At 39.7% G+C, this 12,297-nt stretch overlaps 1 protein-coding gene across 3 annotated transcripts in view; it reads left to right on the top strand.

Moving 5' to 3' along the window:
• LOC135110180 (lactosylceramide 4-alpha-galactosyltransferase-like) overlaps positions 1–11,955 on the top strand; it is a 100,891-nt gene extending 88,936 nt beyond the window's left edge. For all 3 annotated transcript variants that reach the window (XM_064022198.1, XM_064022199.1, XM_064022200.1), the window contains 3 exons: positions 1,743–1,966; positions 5,515–5,721; positions 10,547–11,955. In XM_064022198.1, coding sequence (XP_063878268.1) covers positions 1,743–1,966; positions 5,515–5,721; positions 10,547–10,699 — 584 coding nt within the window. In that variant the 3' untranslated portion in view covers positions 10,700–11,955. The remainder of the gene's footprint in view (positions 1–1,742; positions 1,967–5,514; positions 5,722–10,546) is intronic.
• The last annotated feature ends 342 nt before the right edge of the window (positions 11,956–12,297 follow it).

The raw sequence follows: 12,297 nt of genomic DNA, 5'->3' as shown, positions 1-12,297 counted from the left end.
TTATCTTTTAATTTTAATTGCTCTTCTATTTATTTTAAAAGTAATATAATATTGGACAGAACCTTACTTTTGCACTGGGAGGACATGGAGGCAAGTGAGGAAGACACATAACGGACAACACTGGGTCTTGGGGCCTGGGTCAGTGGGGTCATTGTCTTGGGCACGTAACGAACAACGCCAGATATTGAGGTCAGTGGGGTCAGTGTCTTGGACACAACGAACAACGCCAGATATCTGGGTCAGTGTGGTCAGTGTCATGGGTATGGAACGAACAACGGCAGACAGTGATCATGGTCAGTGGGGTCAGTATCCCGCCACTTTAAATTAAATTAAATTAAATTAAATTAAATAAAGTAGCTCAAATATTACTATAACAACCCTCTCACTTTTATCACTTGAGTTTCTTATGATTTTTCCCATTTCCTTTTTTATGTTTTCTTTTATAGTGGTCTTTTAACATTTTTACCTTAAATATAATTTTGTTTTTAATACCGATATTTTAAGAACTGCAATCTTTGTCGCTTTTAGAGGTTTGTAGAGGTGCCATATGACTGCGATGTTGCGGCATTATAAATTAAATCAACAATAATGTTCTTCACTAAGACGTTGGAAAGTAATCCAAATGGGCATGTGAAAAATGAACTTCGTGGCTCATGTTACATCCTAAGGCCTCAAAATTATCCAAAATCCTAGTCATGATATTATTACAGTTTGGATCCTTATGATTACTCGAGAAATTTTTCATATCAATGAAACCCTTCCATGCATATTTTTTTTTTTCAGGATCACAAAGAGAACTAAGAGTCTCCACCCCGTGGGAAAAGCTTTCACGAATTGCTTCATCAACCCTAATTTTATATGTAAGGGAGGGAAAAGAACTCTTTTTGGATTCGCCAAACTTTCTCGAAAGACATTACTTATCGGTGATGTAAGTTACTTGGCCATCGTTTTCGAGACCAATGGAGGTCCTTGCCTCTACTATACCACTCTCACAAGAAGCGAGGAAACTGTGTAGGCTGACAGTTTTCCAAGTAACATGTAAATGATCTTCACATCACCGCAAATAATCTAGTTGTGATTTTCGTGATTATGTAATTTTGTTTAACAGTATCACTAAATTCTCATGTCTCCTTCATGATCATTGAGTGTCTAACGGGAATGGAAGCATATTCATTACTATTACGCAATTACGCAAAAGAACTGCTTTAAGACTTCTCTTTGAAGAATCAATAGAGTCTCCAATAGGGTTGTAGCATACGCCAAACTTTTCTATTAGTCCTGATGGATCTGTACAATAGACCAAATTATTTTCATGACCAAAACTAAGGAACAAACTCATTTTCTCGCTTACGACACCAAAAAATTGATGCATCTGTCAAATTAGGAGTAGAATGATAATAATAATAATGAAAATAAATAAAAAAAAACTCAGTGATAGTCAGTGATAGATTTTGTGAAGAAACTGTACGTGATAAGAAAATTTGTGTCATTTCTGAAATCAGCAGCTAAAGATTCATAAGATACACCTAATTAACATGAAAAAAAAAAAAAAAAATTAGTCACAGACCTGTGTAACCCTTCTGTTTTTTTCTTTAGGGATTGAGACCTCATTGGACTTTCTTTTTTCTTCCTTTGTGTTGTCCTAGGGCAGCGTCCTTCTTACTCTTATATAAAAAAAAAAAGAAATGCACAGGCGACTTACACTCTACTCGAACCTCCTACTGACCAATTCGTTTTTACAGCGTGGCCCGTGGAGCTCCTGAGCGACATGATGCGGGTGCTCGTGCTGTGGCGCTGGGGGGGCATATACAGCGACACCGACGTGGTCAGCATCAGGCCATTTGACCTTCCCCTAAACTCTCTCGGATACGAGACAGATTTTCAGATTGGTAGCGCTGTTTACAGTTTTGAGGCGCAGCAGTCTGTTATGTGGCGTCTCATGAAGGACATGGTGAACGGTTTTATGGTAAGATGAAATGTATATATATATATATATATATATATATATATATATATATATATATATATATATATATATATATATATATATATATATATATATATATATATATATATATATATATATATATATATATACATACATGGAGAGAGAGAGAGAGAGATAAAAGCCGTAGGAGGGTAGTTTGGAAATCAAAGCTTTGTGCCAGACTATCAAAAGCTTTTGATATGTCTAATACAGAAGCAGGAAGGGAGTTCCAGAGTTTACCAGAGAAGGAGATGAATGATTGGGAATACTGGTTAACTCTTGCATTAGAGAGGTGGAAAGAACATAGGTGAGAGAAAGAACTTTGAGCAGCATCTTGAGCAGCGAGGCCGCGGGAAGAGGGGAGGCATGCAGTTAGCAAGATCAGAAGAGCAGTTAGCATGAAAATAGCGGTAGAAGATAGAAAGAGACGCAACATTTCGGCGATGAGAAAGAGCTGAAGAGTTAGAGAAGAGGAGTTGATGAGACGAAAAGCTTTTGATTCCATCCTGTTTAGAAGAGCGGTATGAGTAGAACCCCACCCAGACATGTGAAGCATACTCCATACATGGACGGATAAGGCCCTTCTATAGAGTTAGCAGCTGGGGAGGTGAGGTTGTGAGTGAAACTGTAGGAGACGCCTCAAAACGCCTAACTTCATAGAAGTTGTTTTAAGTAGAGATGATATGTGAAATTTCCAGTTTAGATTATAAGAAAAGGACAGACCGAGGAGGTTCAGTGTAGAAGAGGGCGCCAGTTGAGTGTCATTGAAGAAGAGGTGATAGTTGTCTGAAAGGTTGTGTCGAGTTGATAGATGGAGTAATTGAGTTTTTGAAGTAATGAACAATACTAAGTTTGCTCTGCCCCAATCAGAAATTTTAGAGAGATTAGAAGTCAGGCGTTCTGTGGCTTCCCTGCGTGAACTGTTTACTTCCTGAATGGTTGGACGTCTGTGAAAAGACGTGGAAAAGTGTAGGATGGTATCATCAGCGTAGGAGTGGATAGGGCAAGAAGTTTGGTTTAAAAGATCATTGATAAATAGTAGGAAGAAATTGGGTGACAGAACAGAACCCTGAGGAACACCACTGTTAATAGATTTAGAAGAACAGTGACCACATCTACCACAACAGCAATAGAACGGTCACAAAGGAAACTTGAGATGAAGTTACAGAGAGAAGTATAAAATCAGTAGGAGGGTAGTTTGGAAATCAAAGTTTTGTGCCAGACTATGAAAAGCGTTCGATATGTCTAAGGCAACAGGAAAAAGGTTCATCAAAATCTCTAAAAGAGGATGACTAAGACTCATTAAGGAAAGCCAGATCACCCATACTGGCGATCAGATATAAGGTTGTGAAGTGAATGATATTTAAGAATCTTCCTGTTGAGGATAGATTCATAAACTTTAGATAGGCAGGAAATTAATAATAGGACGGTAATTTGAGAGATTAGAATGGTCACATTTTTGGGAACGGGCTGAACGTAAGCAAATTTCCAGCAAGAAGGAAAGGTAAATGTTGACAGAAAGAGCTGAAAGAGTTTGACCAGGCAAGGTGCAACCATGGAGGCGCAGTTTTGTAAAACAGTAAGAGGGACCCCATCAGGTCCATAAGCCTTCCGAGGGTTTAGGCCAGCGAGGGCATGGAAAGCATCGCTGCGAAGAATTTCAATAGGTAGCATGAAGTAGTTAAAGGGCGGAGAAGAGGGAGAAACAAGCCCTGAATCATCTAAGTTAGAGTTTTTAGCAAAGGTCTGAACTCTTCGTTCAGTTTTATAAATAGATGTGATAGCAGTGGTGACATCTGGTTGAAATAAACCAGGGAAAGAATAAGAAGAAAAGTTATGGAGATGTTTTTGGCTAGCTGCCAGAAGTCACGAGGACAGTTAGATCTTGAAAGATTTTGACACTTTCTATTACTGAAGGAGTTTTGACTAGTTGAAGAACAGACTTGGCATGGTTCCCGGTAGAAATATAAAATGCATGAGATTCTGGTGATGGAATCTGTGGTTTAACACAGATTGTGTTAAACCAAGGTTTGGAAGGTTTAGGTCGAGAAAAAGAGTGAGGAGTGTACTCCTCCATGCCAGACACTGTCACCTCTGTTATGCGCTCGGCACACAGAGACGGGTCTCTGTCACAGAAGCAGTACTCATTCCAAGGAAAATCAGCAAAATACCTCCTCAGATCCCCCTAACTAGCAGAGGCAAAACGCCAGAGGCACCTCCGTTTAGGGAGATCCAGAGGAGGGATTGGAACGAGTGGATAAGATACAAATATGAGATTGTGACTGGAGGAGCCCAACAGAGAAGAGAGGGTAAGAACATAAGCAGGATTAGAGGTTAGGAAAAGATCAAGAATGTTGGGCGTATCTCCAAGACGGTCAGGAATATGAGTAGGGTGTTGCAGCAATTGCTCTAGGTCGTGGAGGATAGCAAAGTTGAAGGCTACTTCACCAGGATGGTCAGTGAAGGAAAAGGAAAAACCAAAGCTGGTGGTAAACATTGAAGTCTACAAGAATAGAGATCTCCGCAGAAGGGAAGAGAGTCGGAATGTGCTCCACTTTGGAAGTTAAGTAGTCAAAGAATTTCTTATAGTTAGAGGAGTTAGGTGAGAGGTATACAGCACAGATAAATTTAGTTTGAGAGTGACTCTGTAGTCATAGCCAGATGGTGGAAAACTTGGAAGATTCAAGAGCATGGGCACGAGAGCAGGTTAAATAATTGCGCACATAAACGCTGCTTTACCATACTTTTGTTTTAATATCAATATTTTAACTTGCAATCTTTGTTGCTTTTTTAAGTTTTTCAGGGGCGCCATATGATCACGTTGTTGCGGCGCCATAATGCCAATCAATCAATCAGATTATGAGAACCCGGCTAATCATCTGTGTGGCCTTTGAAAATAGCCGTCGTTAGGGAGCGATGCGTTTCTGAATACAGGTCAAAGCCCGGGGACAGACAATTGAATATTTAGTTAGCTATTGTTACTGTTTTCTTGGATCTCTGCCAAGAAAATTTCTTCCATTCAAATTGCATTCACTTGACATTATTTTCATGTGCATGTTGCATGCATAAAACTTTTTTTGCGAAAATAAAATCTATATAACCATGCACAGTTTTCATATGTTCAAGACATTTAAAAATTTATGGCATCACTCCTTACACTCAGCATCTCACAGTTCTCATAATCTAGTTTTGTTAGCAGAGACAAAATTTTCATTGATAATACTTCCAATGTGTTTCCTTTCTTGTGTTGCAATCCCACAGTGATCTTAATCTATAGCCTTGTTAAGAAAGACAATTTTGATTTGTAAAATTTCCAATGTGTCTCTTCTTTACTGTTGTAATCCCACAGTTATCTGTATAGATCTGTTAGATCTATACAGTATAGATCTGTTAGGAAAGACAACAGTTTCATTTGTAATACTTCCAATGCGTTTCTTCTGTGCTGTTGCACGATATGTATCTTATCTTTCCGAGATATCTTTTTTGCAGTTCTTATTTGCTTGCTTACATTCCTAAAATATCAACAGCCGGAGTTGTGGGGAAGTATTGGCCCGAAGGCGATAACGCGCGTGGTGAAGGCAATGTGTGGCGTGGAGGACCTGCAAACACTGCTTCCCAAGACACCTGTTATCTGTGGCGGGGTGACTTTACACCCAAGACAGACATTCTACCCTGTCGACTACACGCAGTCCAAAAAGTTCTTCACGAAAAACAGGGGTATTAGGTTTGAAAAAGTAAGTTTCTTCAAAGATATTAGCTGTGAAATGTTCAAATATTTCCTGTATTTTTTTTTATAATTGTCAATGTTTGCTTAGTCTGGCCCATATTCAGAAACACTTTGTTCTTCCATCACGAGTATTTTCAAAGGCCACAGAAATGATTAGTTGGGTTTTTAAGAGTGTTTCTCTTGCTGACAAGGCAGAGATCTTGTTTATTTGTCACTAGAATCATTAAAATAAAAAAAAATCGTAAAAAAAACCCGTGAAACATCAACTAGAGCCTTTTGAAATCAGTCGAGGTGCGGGCAGCAGTGTTTCAAAATATGGTTCTCTTTATGACGAACAGAAACGCAAGTACAACACAGGCTCATTTTGCACAATTCTTCACTGCACAACAAACACCAGCTTAGCATACTTTCATTATGATACAAGTGATAATCGCAGTAAACATTGATGATTTGTACCATGTCTTTTACGAAACTTTTCTTTCGGCTATATCATTCAGCAGTGTGCGTGTATGTACATTATATATCCACCGTTTAGTGAATCATATGCTGCAAATGAACTACATTCGAGTAATGTTCATATTTTGTTTGAGAAGTGACGAACAAAAAAAAAATATATATATAATTTGTTCAAACGTGACAAAGTTTAATTAAAAAAAAAAAAGAGATAGGAAGGAATTCGTTTTCAACATTCATTAATTAGGGAGCTTTAAAAGAAAATTGGAGAAATTCATAGATGAGGTTGATTGGTGAAAATAGGCAGATATGTTTTGTACAGGGACTGCCACATGCAGACCTGACAGCTTCTTGCAGCTTCCCTTATTTTCTTATGTTCTAATGATAATTGTGTGTCCGCCCCACTAACTGAAATTCGTCTTGTCTTGATAAAAGAGCATCCATAAAATATATCATAAGTAAAAAAGTTTGCACAGAACAAGAATGACGTGAGCATTTCCCCCAGTAGCCAGACGACGCTTCACCTCATGGTGCCTCTGAGCATCACTCATGTATACTTGTGTATTTTGAAATACCCATTTTGTTACATAATGTTGATATGGCAGTTTTTTTTCTGTCATGTAGGAGACACTGTTGATTTTCGATTTACACAAGTATTTTTTTTACACGATTTCGTTTTAACACAACCTAAAATATAATTGAATTTACACGATGTGTTCATTTAAGCACAATCCAGTGATATATTTACCTAAATGTTTATGAGTATTCCTAAACTGTGGGCCTTAGTATTATTCACCTGCCACATAAAATAAATTTAAGGACAAAATAGGGCAATTAAAAAATTCATATCCCTAACTTCTTTTTTCCCATGATTATTATTATTATTATTATTATTATTATTATTATTATTATTATTATTATTATCATTATTATCATTATTATTATTATTATTATTGTTATTATTATTATTATTATTATTATTAACATTCTTTCACACGATTTCTCTTTACAAAATGCCTGCAAGTCCTAATATATCGTCTAAACCAAAAGTCACCTGTACTGTTCAAAAACAACCGCCAGGAAACTTCAGCAACTATAGCATGCTGGAATGGATTTTCGCAGCATAGATACCTCCTCTCCAAGATATATGTACATATATCTTATAAACATTGAAAAGAGTTTTAAGTGAGAGAGAGAGAGAGAGAGAGAGAGAGAGAGAGAGAGAGAGAGAGAGAGAGAGAGAGAGAGAGAGAGAGAGAGAGAGAGAGAGAGAGAGAAAATGAAACTTCTGGCTCTGTATATTTACCAGTTTAATATTGTGTGTGTGTGTGTGTGTGTGTGTGTGTGTGTGTGTGTGTGTGTGTGTGTGTGTGTGTGTGTGTGTGTGTGTGTGTGTGTGTGTGTGTGTGTGTGTTAGACAGATAGATAGATAGATAGATAGATATATTGTTATGAACCCAGGTTCAGCCCCGCTCACAGCTGCCACCAGCTCGGGTCAGCTTCCCTAACCTACCTCTTACGTAGATTAGTGCAGGGCACTAATGACAGTATGCAGGGTCCTACTGGTCTCCTGCAACGATTAACAAAGGTAAGATCGCCACTCCGTTTTCATCTGAACACGGAGAAAGGAAAAAACAAACGCTCAACAGACTCAGAGCACACTCCACTTCACTGAGAAAGAATCGTAAAACCACGTGTTAGGAGGACACAGCTACGACAAAGGACACACATCTATAAGGTTTATATTAATCTGTGAACTACCTCCCACAATAAGACGGGGCCCCCTACACCCACAACCTATTATATCTTCCTGTTGGCAAGCGGTATACTCAGTCCTCCAGAGGAAGGTTAAGTGCCACCGGTACATGGTAAAACCCGGGGAGAAAGGAAACAACCACCGATCAACAGAGAATCTCCATATCCTGTGGCTCCAAAGCTCCCAGCAGGATTCCGAATATCAGTAACACTTAACGGCACAAAACGACGATGACTGAAATCCAACACAATAGATGGAGCCCAAGAAGGTCAGGAAATCACACTCGTCTTCCCCAACACCATACAATTATACAAGACACAAAAACAGGCAAGGGGAGACTCGTCACCACGTCTAACTGGCACAGACATTCAGTCAGCAGTAACTGCTACTTATCTTATTTAATCGGCAGGGGCTTATTACCGCTAGCTCATATGCAATACTAGGTAAAAAGAACCCTCTAAAATATATCCCCAAAGCCCGTGCCAACACTCCATCCCTCGCAACAACCTAAGTACGTCTATCCCAAAAGACAACTGGGAAAAGGAACAAAGGGGAACGCGTCTCACGCACTCCTGAAACACGGGGGATGAGTCACATGAGGGACAAGGAGGGGAGGAAACAGGAAAGGGACAAGGGAACGGCAGGCAGGTGCCCCGCTTACCACACTCATTCACCAGTTCGCTCCAAGATGATTATTATTATGGGCTAACTATAAAGACTAGGTTAAAAGAAATCACACAGTGGGTTGGAGCCTCTCTTCCTCTACATTGCCCTGCAATCTCAACTCAAAAAAAAAAATAAATAAATGGGGGTGAGATAAATTAAATGGGGAAGGTTAACAGATTTACACAAAAGTTACAGTAACTCTGGAGCCTCTCGACTCGACGCATCTACAACTCGTCCCTTCTCTCTCTCTCTCTCTCTCTCTCTCTCTCTCTCTCTCTCTCTCTCTCTCTCTGTGTGTGTGTGTGTGTGTGTGTGTGTGTGTGTGTGTGTGTGTGTGTGTGTGTGTTCTGTTCTTTGTTCATTATTTTTACACTTTCGCTGCGCATAACTATATATATATATATATATATATATATATATATATATATATATATATATATATATATATATATATATATATATATATATATATATATATATATACTGTTCTCCTAAATCTATTAACAGTGGTGTTCCTCAGGGTTCTGTCCTGTCACCCACTCTCTTCTTATTATTCATTAATGATCTTCTAAACCAAACTTCTTGTCCTATCCACTCCTATGCTGATGATACCACCCTGCACTTTTCCACGTCTTTTCATAGCCGTCCAACCCTTCAGGAGGTAAACATATCACGCAGGGAAGCCACAGAACGCCTGACTTCTGATCTTTCTAAAATTTCTGATTGGGGCAGAGCAAACTTGGTATTGTTCAATGCCTCAAAAACTCAATTCCTCCATCTATCAACTCGACACAATCTACCAGACAACTATCCCCTCTTCTTCAATGACACTCAACTGTCCCCCTCTTCTACACTGAACATCCTCGGTCTGTCCTTTACTTATAATCTGAACTGGAAACTTCACATCTCATCTCTAGTTAAAACAGCTTCTATGAAATTAGGTGTTCTGAGACGTCTCCGCCAGTTTTTCTCACCCCCCCGGCTGCTAACTCTGTACAAGGGCCTTATCCGTCCATGTATGGAGTATGCTTCACATGTCTGGGGGGGTTCCACTCATACTGCTCTTCTAGACAGGGTGGAATCAAAAGCTTTTCGTCTCATCAACTCCTCTCCTCTAACTGACTGCCTTCAGCCCCTCTCTCACCGCCGCAATGTTGCATATCTAGCTGTCTTCTACCGCTATTTTCATGCCAACTGCTCTTCTGATCTTGCTAACTGCATGCCTCCCCTCCTTCCGCGGCCTCGCTGCACAAGACTTTCTTCTTTCTCTCACCCCTATTCTGTCCACCTCTCTAACGCAAGAGTTAACCAGTATTCTCAATCATTCATCCTTTTCTCTGGTAAACTCTGGAACTCCCTGCCTTCTTCTGTATTTCCACCTTCCTATGACTTGAATTCCTTCAAGAGGGAGGTTTCAAGACACTTATCCACCAATTTTTGACCACTGCTTTGACCCTTTTTTGGGACTGGCATTTCAGTGGACATTTTTTTTTTATTAGATTTTTGTTGCCCTTGGCCAGTATCCTTCCTACATAAAAAAAAAAAAAAATATATATATATATATATATATATATATATATATATATATATATATATATATATATATATATATATATATATATATATATATATATATATACACACACACACACACACACACACACACAGAGAGAGAGAGAGAGAGAGAGAGAGAGAGAGAGAGAGAGAGAGAGAGAGAGAGAGAGAGAGAGAGAGAGAGAGAGAGAGAGAGAGAGAGAACAGAACATAGTATCATCTGCCTTTGCTTGATTATCAATTACTACAGAAAAGCAGATTGTGCAGATAGTGTAATGTCACCACCACATATAGAAACACACCTGTTATCCCAAATGCATTATTTGATAAATTAGAATTAGGATTTAGAATGCGCAGTTAGTTTGAAGCTACATATATATATTAATTCATATCTTCTTTTCAGACCTTTCGACATTCACATGCAATTCACTTCTGGAACAAGATGAGCAAGGAGCTCATGGTGACGAAAGGAGACAACAGCTTGTATGAGGTGGCGGCAAAGAAATACTGTCCTATCACCTATAGCGAGGCGACTCAGGAGGCAGACACTTTTTAACGTGTGTGACTTACTACTGCTACTACTGCTGCTGTTACTACTACTACTACTACTACTACTACTACTACTACTACTACTACTACTACTACTAATACTATTACTAATAATAATAATACTATTACCACTACTACTGCTATAGCTACTAATACTACTACTATTACTGCTAGGACAGTTGGACTGTCTACATTGTTGTTATCTCACAGTTTTGTAGAATCGATGAATGTTTCACCAACACCACTACCACTACCAACATCAATAACAACAACGATAGTCACTGTTATGTTTATAATCATATACTTAACAATGTGCGACGAACGTTGGAGGTGAGATGTGACAATAGATGTGTAGCACTGCAACTAAATATGGTAGCCCAAACGAATTGAGTTTGCACAGCTGGATGTGGCAGTCAATACACAGGGTATTTCGGTTCCTTAAGCCCCGTTCACACATTGGGGAATCTGGTTAGCGAACCCGTTGCGACTCTGTTCAAAACTCGTTCGCAATGGACTTGCCGCGCACTCGCAGGAGAGTTGCCCGGTGTTCACAGCGAATTGCCACGCGTTCGCAACGGACTCGCAGGAGAGTCGCCAGATCGGGCCGAGTCGCAGCGCGTTCGCCAAGCGACATAGCATGTTTTGGACTGTTCAAAACATTCGCAGCAGAATTGCCACGGCTGGGAGTTGCAGCACGTTCGTACGGGTGTCCCAGAATTGTTGCAGCGCTGTCGCAGCGCTGTCGCCGCTGTCGCAACGGGTTCGCAGTGGTGTTGCAGCAAGTTTGCAGCACTATTGCAGTGGATTCGCCACTGTAGCAACCTCTCTTACATACCCTTCACACCTTTATGCTAAGGTCAGGTGAGTGGATTTATACTTCCCTGCAAAGATGATTGTGCATCTCTCTCTCTCTCTCTCTCTCTCTCTCTCTCTCTCTCTCTCTCTCTCTCTCTCTCTCTGTTGTTTGGCCTCGCGCCATGCTACAGGTCAAAGGTCAGCGCTTTGCTCCGTCCACTAACCTGTTTCGCTTCGCAGCATTGCTAAGTGTTGATTTACCATTTTAGTACCCACACCCTTTACTATCTACCTATTATTTCTACATACATTTTACACAACTTTTCACACACACACACACACACACACACACACACACACACACACAGTGATAAACTCATAGTAATGAACATAGACACTTCTTAGTGTGCCCTTACCAGTTTTCCTCTTTATTTTCTCACTACTTGTTCTTATTAAATTGTTTGTTTTGGTATTTGTTTACGTCTAACCTCTCATCCTTCTTAAAGGGTTACCACTAACCTCTGTGGTTGCATTTGTCTCTTTAATTTAAACAGAAAAGGGGATACTAAATCGCCGGCAGCACAGAATTTCCTAGTGAGTTGACCTGAAGCTGCTTTCCCCACGCACTACTCTCGACCCCATACTAATCTTTCCCCAATCCTGACCCGTTTTCCCTTCAGGCCACACCACACCTCTCCTGTTGTGTGTTTTTTTTTTTTTTTTTAAGCCTTAACTGTTGTTGTTCCTGCTTCTTCTGTTGCTCAAACAACTACTACTGTCGCCACTCACCATGCTTTCTCTCCTTAAACA

The sequence above is a fragment of the Scylla paramamosain genome, chromosome 20, assembly GCF_035594125.1.
Source record: "Scylla paramamosain isolate STU-SP2022 chromosome 20, ASM3559412v1, whole genome shotgun sequence".
NCBI lineage: Eukaryota > Metazoa > Arthropoda > Malacostraca > Decapoda > Portunidae > Scylla > Scylla paramamosain.
The sequence above is the reverse complement of the archived record's forward strand: the minus strand, read 5'-3'. Positions and strand labels throughout refer to the sequence as shown.